This window comes from Muscardinus avellanarius, assembly GCF_963383645.1.
Source record: "Muscardinus avellanarius genome assembly, chromosome: 9".
Lineage (NCBI taxonomy): Eukaryota > Metazoa > Chordata > Mammalia > Rodentia > Gliridae > Muscardinus > Muscardinus avellanarius.
The window spans coordinates 94,810,735-94,818,580 of NC_137795.1; the positions used below are offsets into that span (position 1 = coordinate 94,810,735).

The 7,846-nt window shown below is 48.8% G+C and overlaps 1 protein-coding gene across 1 annotated transcript in view; it reads right to left on the minus strand.

The window, feature by feature from the left end:
- WDR91 (WD repeat domain 91) overlaps positions 1-4,588 on the minus strand; it is a gene marked incomplete at both ends in the record, with an annotated part of 31,088 nt that extends 26,500 nt beyond the window's left edge. The window contains 3 exons of the mRNA XM_080701491.1: positions 1,488-1,728; positions 2,308-2,487; positions 4,466-4,588. Coding sequence (XP_080557617.1) covers positions 1,488-1,728; positions 2,308-2,487; positions 4,466-4,588 — 544 coding nt within the window. The remainder of the gene's footprint in view (positions 1-1,487; positions 1,729-2,307; positions 2,488-4,465) is intronic.
- Positions 4,589-7,846: the final 3,258 nt, after the last annotated feature.

Consider the following 7,846-nt stretch of genomic DNA (forward strand, 5'->3'; position numbering starts at 1 on the left):
CAGGGCAGACAGGGCCTCAGCCTGGGGAAGCAAACTGCAGCCCACATGTGTTTGTATCCCACTCCACTGAGCACTGTCTTGCACGGAAAGGATCCTGAGGACCATCTGAATTGCCCTGGGGGGCCCATGTAGCCAAGCAGTAACCACCCCGCTCATTTCTTTGGAAAGTCCCCAGGGTGAAGAGGCAGAAGGAGGAGAGAGGCAGCCCTGGCAAGGGCGGAATTCACTCTCCTCCACAACGAGAAAGGAGGGGGAAAAAGGGAGGAACCTCTACCAGAAAAGGTTCCTCCCAGAGGCCCCACAGCCACCAGTGGGTGGGCCTCTGCCACGCCCAAATTTATCAGTGCCTCACCGGGCAGCCTCAGACAGACTCCCTTCTCCTCCCCGAGGTTTCCAGTCTAGAGAGCGGGAGCAAAGGTGCAGCCCTGGGCCTCAGGAGCCAGGCTGTGCATGACAAAATGGGACACTCGGGAGGCTGGAGGTTATTTACACTTTCATTTACACTTTCATTTCCTCTCTCTCTTTCCCTTTCCCTTTAATACCTGCAGACAATCTCCTTTTTTTTTTTTTTTTTTTTTTTTTTTTTGGTGGTAATGGGGATAGAACCCAGGGGCATTCTACCACCGAGCTACACCCCCAGCCCTATTATTTAGTCTTTTTAATATTTATTTATTTTGGTGGTACTGGGGATGAAAGCCTCTGGGTTCCACTCTGAGACCTATTTTATATTTTATTTAGAAACAGGGTCTCACTAAGTTGCTGAGGGCCTCACTAAGTAGCTGAGGCTGGTTTCGAACCCGTGCGATCCTCCTGTCTCAGCCTCCCAAGTGCGGGGATTACAAGCGTGCGCCACCACGCCCAGCTAGTCTTTTTTATTTTTTGAAAAAGGGTCTCACTGAGTTGCGAAGGACCTCCTCACTAAGTAGCTCAGGCTGTCTGCAAACTGCAATCCTCCGGTTTCAGCCTCCCGAATGCTGGGATTACAAGCGTGCGCCATCACGCTTGCACAGACAATCTTAAAGCTCAATCTTAAAGCTACTCTGGGTTCTGACAAGTTGAGGAAGGAACATGAAGTCACAGTTGCTAGCAAGTAGCCCAAACACTAACTCAGGGAGGCAGCTCCTAACCAAGAAGTGTTCCCGTCTGCTACCGCATGCCCACAAAGGCAACTTCCAGGGACACGTGTCATGCACAGGGAAGGTGCTCTGAGTCTGGCTGGTGTCACCAAGAAGTAGCTGCCTTCCAACCCCTGGGCCTGCTGACAGAGCTGAGGATCGGCACTAGGCTCCTGTCACTATCCCCACCACGCATGTCAGCTACTTCTTCAGCAGCACAGCCTCAGAACCAAGACTCATGACTGCCTGGCCTCCTGACAACATTGCCAGTCTGTCCAGCCCCTCACAGGACACATGTCCATGATCCTTGGGCATTATGTGGAAGAAATCAAGAGCGGCAGCTACTGATCACGTTGCCTGGACGCCTCGGACTGGGCCTGCAGCCCCAGGCAGCGAAGAGGATATGCATGCACTGAAACAGGACGCTCAGGAAGTTGTGCAGGGACACGATGAAGGTGTCGGCCCACTGTCGAGAGAAGTAGGTGGCAAAGGTGGGGTTGGTGTCCGGGGAGGGCAGGAAGGGCAGGACAAACCAATCCTTCCACTCGGCCTGGTTCTGGAGCTCGGTGGCCTGCTTTGCAAAGAACTCCTGAGCCTTGTCATTTCTGTTGGTCTGCCAAGACACAACGAGGGTAGTGAGGACGGGAAAGAGACAGAAGACGACTGGTAAGATACTTCCCCACTGCACAGCAGTCTGCACCGCCTCTGGATGTCACCTGTCAGGTAAGTGGCAAAACGCCACCTTCACAACATGAAGGAAAGCAGCTCTCTTTTCCCAAAGATCTTGTAATCTCAGAGCTGGTTTAAAAGAAGTTCTAATGACCAGTGCCATTCTGAAAATTAATCCTGACTTGATGCTCAGATAACCTAAGGACCTTATCCACCCCTACACCTCGAGTCAATCAGCTGTTGCCTTTCTTATTCAAACGTTATATTCCTTTAAAACACCACCCACGCTGTGTGCTTAAGACAAGAGAGGAAACGGGAATAGGAACGACGAGTCATATGATCTACAGATGATGAGAAGGAAAAAAAAAAACAGGAAAGCAGGCAAAAATAATCTGCACTGTGGCTGTTCTACCCTTTCCCATAGTAATGTATAGAGTCCTCCCTGGAGGTTAGAAAAAAATCTACTTCTGGATCAAAGAGCTCTCCCTCCCAAGAGAAGCAGAACCCTTGACCCAACAAACACCTGGATTGTGTAGACAAGATAAAAGCGGAACAGGCTGGTTTTCAGCTTGTTGATGGTGGGTCTATATATATCCTCCAAGCGGCTGAAGAGCCTCCGCTCCAGGTAACTCCAATAATCCCGAAGGGCAGCCAAGTCATACACCTGCATTAACTGCTGTAGCTGGTCCACAATCTTGTCAACCTGAGAAGAAAAAGAAGCGCTGAAGAAGACAAGACAAGAAGGACAGGGGGCAATCCTCCCCTTGCTCCGCAATACACAGCTTCTGCCTCCCTCACTGCGGCTTCTGGATATTAAACAATTTTAAGTTGGCAATCTGTAACATTTTCCAGACATAATAATAAAACAGGTTTTAAGTTATTTTCCAATGAACAGTATTTATCAGAGATTTGGTAAACATGTAAATTACAAGTGCCAAAAGGCTCTGGCCCAAGAAATGAGATCTGGCTCCAGGTCTTGGATCTCCTGAACACACTTGGCAATATCATTTCACCTGCAGTCTCATATTTTTTAAAAAAAAAATTTTAAGTATTTTTTTAAATGAGCAAGAAGCCGAGTATGGTGATGCACACTTATAATCCCAGTACTTGAGAGGCTAAGACAGGAGGATCGTAGGTTCGTGGCCAGCCTCAGCTACGTAGTGAGGCTCTCCACAACTTAGTGAGACCCTGTTTCAAAATAAAGAATAAAAAGTAGGGCTGGGAGTATAGTTCAAAGGTAGAATGCCCCTGGGTTCAATCCCAAGTGCTGCAAAAATAAAATAAATGAACAAGGAAGTATGAGATGATCTCCAGAGTCCTCCTCCCAGCTTCACAATTCAAGGATTCCCAGGGTCACCAGGAGGTGCACTGCAGACTCCTGCAAGTCATCAAACTCCCACCCCAGAGCTGGTAGCTGTTCAGAGTATCAGCCAAAGAATTCACCTCCTTGTAAGGAGTAATTGCATCAGAGTACAATCTAGAAATTTTGGATGCAACCTCCCCTCCTCATCTTAAAAATAGATCAGGACTATTGGAAGTGGTGACACTCTCTTGTAAGCCCAGTACTTGGGCAGCAAAGACAGGAGGTTCATAGGTTTAAGGCTAGCCTCACCAATTTAGTGAGGTCCCTCCGCAACTTAGTGAGACCTTGTTTCATAATAAAAAGTAAAATAAAATAAAATTGGGCTGGGGGTGTGTCTCAGAGGTAGAATGCCTCTGCGTTCAACCTCCAGGACCAAATCAAAACAAAAAACAGCCGGGCATGGTGGCGCACACTTGTAATCCAGCATTTGGGAGGCTGAGACTGGAGGATGGCGGTTTGCGGACAGCCTCAGCTACTTAGTGAGGCCCGGTTTCAAAATAAAGAATAAAAGAAATTGGGCAGGGGGTGTAGCTGGGAGGTTGAATGCCCCTGGGTTCCATCTCCAGACCCGCAACAAAGGAAGAAAGAAAAAAAAAGATCAGAACACTGGAACCTGGAGAGGTGAAATAATTTGCTTTTGCCACTAAGTAACCACTCATTTTGTCAAGTGAAGAAACCAGGATCCCTAACTCCCCTCCAGCGCTCTTGAGCTAGCTCCTGCCTCTTTCAATCCATCTGCCACCAGTTTAATTCAGCACGTACAAACATACACATCAAACACAAAAATGCCAAGAACCTCTCAAGAGAAAACCTTATCAGAGCAGGGGAAGTCTGCATTTTTAAATGGGCAATGAGGCCTTCCTCATCTGCAGAAGCAAAAACTACCGTGACAGGGCCATTTCAGGCAAACACCACAGACAGACGTCCTCTGCCCCTATTGCCATCGGAAGCCCACCCTTGAATACGTCTCTGTCCAGAACTCATCCATCTACCCAACCCTGGCTCCTAACACCTTGTCGCCATGCTGGGCAACCACTGGCCAGCACCTGCCTCCTAAGGCAGGGATGGAGAACGGAACCCTGGACAGGGAGGAATCGGGGAACCTGGGCCCCGAAGCGGATGCTCCCAATAAGCCGGGCAGCTTCAGGCCAGTCACGCCGGCCTCAGGGCTTCAGTTCCTCATCTGCCGGGCAGGGCAGACGCGCCCCCCACAGTGCGGTGACAGCGCCGCCGTCGCCGGGAGGGCAGCGCTGGGGGAGGGGGCCGCGCCGGCTCCCTCGGGCCGCCTCCACCCGCGCGGCGCCCGCCGGCCCCTCACCCGGAACCCCTTCTCCTTGTCCGCCTTGATCTCGGCGTCCAGCTGCCGCAGAGTGTGCGTGAAGCCGCGGAAGAGCAGGTATTCCCGGACCAGCTCGTCAGTGCGCTCCACCGCCTCCGCCATAGCTGCGCCCGCCGCAGGAGGGGCCGGGGCTGCAGGGAGCGGAGGGGCGGGGCCTCGGGACAGGGGCGGGGCCGGGCGCGGGCACTTAGCACGTCACGCCGCGACCAGCCTACCAGCACGCACGCCGCTCGCGCCAGGCGCCTGAGGCCACGCCCCTAGATATCGCCCCGCCCCTCGGCCTCGCCTCCGGACACGCCCAGCCGCCCAGGCCACCCGAGACCTTCCCCAGCGCCTCTGGCTGGCTGCAGCTTTGTCATCTGAGTTACTGCAAAACGCGGCTCCGGTCCAGATCAAGAAGGACTGGGCTTTAAGAACATCCCAGAGAGTCACGAGACGGCCAGGGCGGGGATGAAGTGCCCTGCATATTGGCACTACATCGCGGAATCCGTCATCTTCTGCCTCCTTTTACAAGTGAGGCAAACTGGAGTCCCAAGGAGATGACCAGATGTGTCATCAGAGAGCTCTGCCTCCCCCCAAAGCCCTGCTTTCATTAATAAAGCTAGTGATTGCATGACAAGATAACCAAGATATGTTGCTAAGAGGAGAAAAACAAATTTTAGAATAGTATGTACACTGTGGTCCCAGTTTCTTGTAAAAAATAAAAAATAAAAAATAAAACAAGATGCACTGCCAAGAGGAAAAAAGAAAAATTTCAGAGTATGTACGGTATGGTCCCAGTTTCTTATAAATTTTTTTTTGTGTGTATATGTGTTTAAAATTGAGATGCAGCAAGAATAAAATTCAGCAAGCTTATACACTGACTTCTTATCATTGTCGGGGAGGTGAGTCTACGAGGAACTAAATGCCTTTTTTAACATTTTTTAAATCGTGCTAGTTTTTAAAAGGTATATATTTTTGTAAGCCAGAAAATAGCTATTATCTTTGAGCCTTACTTTTTTTCATCTGCGAAATGGAGACAATACCTCTGACACTGCAGAGTCATGATGAAAATTTGATAATTATGAAGAGCCCCTTGAACGGCCCATTGATAAAACCAAATAAATACTCCTATCTTCTTCCCTCTAATGGTCTATTCATCAAAGTACAACTCAAAAAATAAAAATGAGGTAGAATGTCCCTGGGTTTAATCCCCAGTAACACACACATACGTACAACTCAGAATTATTACTACTACTCTGCTCAGACCTTCCAACCCTACTATGTAGAAATGCAGCTCCAAGGGGCTCCCGTCTGCACTAGGGAAACCCAAAGAGATAAGAGCGAGCCGCAGCAGGAGAAGGTAGATGCTGGTTCTCTCTGTCTGACTTCCTGGATCTCCTAGGAAACAGTCTGTCTTGCAGGGCAGGAAAGGAGAACACCCCGTGCCTACTGAGAGAAACAGACCATCAAAGGTGAATTTGGGAAATTTGGACAAGTAGCAACCACCCAAACCTCGGCCCACGAGAGAGTCATTAATTAGATTTCCCTAGGGCACCTGAAGTCTGCAGCCACCACCTCCCCTGCCCCATCTAGCCTGGCACTTGTAGACCAGAGCCTGTAAAACCAGCTAAGATGAGGTTTCTGATCAACGGAAGGCAGTTCCTCGTAGCCCTGCATAAGCTCTTTGCTCTACCTGGAACACCTTCTCCTAGATAACTGTGTGGATCGCTGCCTTTCCTCCTACACCTGTTTGCTCCAATGCCATGCCTTAGTCTTTGGGGGCTGCTATGACAAAATAACAAAACTTAGATGACATATAAACAACAAAAACTTACTTCTCGCAGTTCTGGACCCTGGAAAGTCAAAACTCAAGGCGTCAGCAGGTTCAGTGTCTGTTAAGGGCTTAGTTTCTGGTTCACAGATGGCCCCTTCTGTGTCCTCACATGGCAGGGATTTATTTGAAACTTTTTATGAGAACACTAATCACATTCCTGAGGCTTCTGCCTTCACGATCTAGCCAACTCCCAAAGGCCCCACCTTCTAACACTGTCACATTGGGGAATATATTTCGACATATGAATTTGAAGGCAACATAAGTTTCTGGACCATGACAGTGCCTTCTCGGAGAATCCCTTTCTGACTGTCCTAGACAAAATTCCACCCCGGTATTCTTACTCCTCCGTGCCCTCTTACATCTCTCTACATTGCATTTATCACCATGTGACAAAAATCAACATTTTACCTATTTCATATATTGTTCTCCCCCGCCAAGTAAATTATAAGCTTCATGAAAGCAGAGATGTCGTTTGCATTGTTTTCTACTAAACTTCCACAACTCTTAGTATATGCTCAATAAATACTCACTGAGGGCAATTTCAGGTATGGCCTAGCCAGCTTCAAGCCAGACAGCCCTATGAGAGGGCAATGAAGTCTTGGATCACGCCTGTGGGCTTCTGAATGGTTCCTTGTCACTGCATTTCTCTTACCCTTCACTGTATTTGTTTCACGTTTAAAGATTTTTGGAGCCCTTAGCTGAGTTATCTTTATGTAAGCAGAAAATAGATTATCCAGCTAATTTATTGGCCCTGATTAGTTGATCTGATTAATCCATCTCTGCTTATGCTTTGGAGTGGGCTATGAAGATAGAAAGTGGTAACGGGCTTTGTGTAAGAAGATGCTTTCAGGGGCCCCAACTGTTCTTTTATACACAGAAAATCATGTAGACCCCACAAGGCAAACTGCAAGCCAGTTTTCTGATTGAATAGTCTCTCTTTGCCTTTGAGCCTTAGAACCGGGAGAAACGGGAGGACAAGGGAATAAGGACAAGAAAGTGGGACAGAGGAATAAACACTTAATGAACACCTACTGTGTGTCTAACACTGCACTTGGTGTCTGGTAAATACTACTAACAAGGCCAGGGTCCCTGTCGGAGGACAAGTTCAAGCTGATCGAAGAAGCCAGATGCCTGAATACACACTGAAACTCTGGCCGCAGGTGGATATGGGATTGGATTGGAACAGGGCCCGACACAAGAGGAGAGGTAAGTAAGTCCCTGCAAGAAATGAGACTAGACCTGAGGCAGTGGGGCTGAGGAGCAAGGATTTGAGAAGTGACAGCAGTCAGATGTGGTGGCTGATTAGCTGGGCTACTTGAAAATCAGAGGTAGTCAATGAAGGCAGGTTCGGGCTTGGGCATCTGCAGGTGGCAATGTCATTCATGGGGAAAAAAGAACTGAGGAGGTAGAGGCTGCGAAACATCTAGACACATTCTTTTGGGTTGAAACTACACCAAACACTGGATCCCAACAACTGGGTATATCACTATTGTAAAGGGATATAGCCAGCTCTCACTGAGATGACTCCCAAATCCTACGCCCAG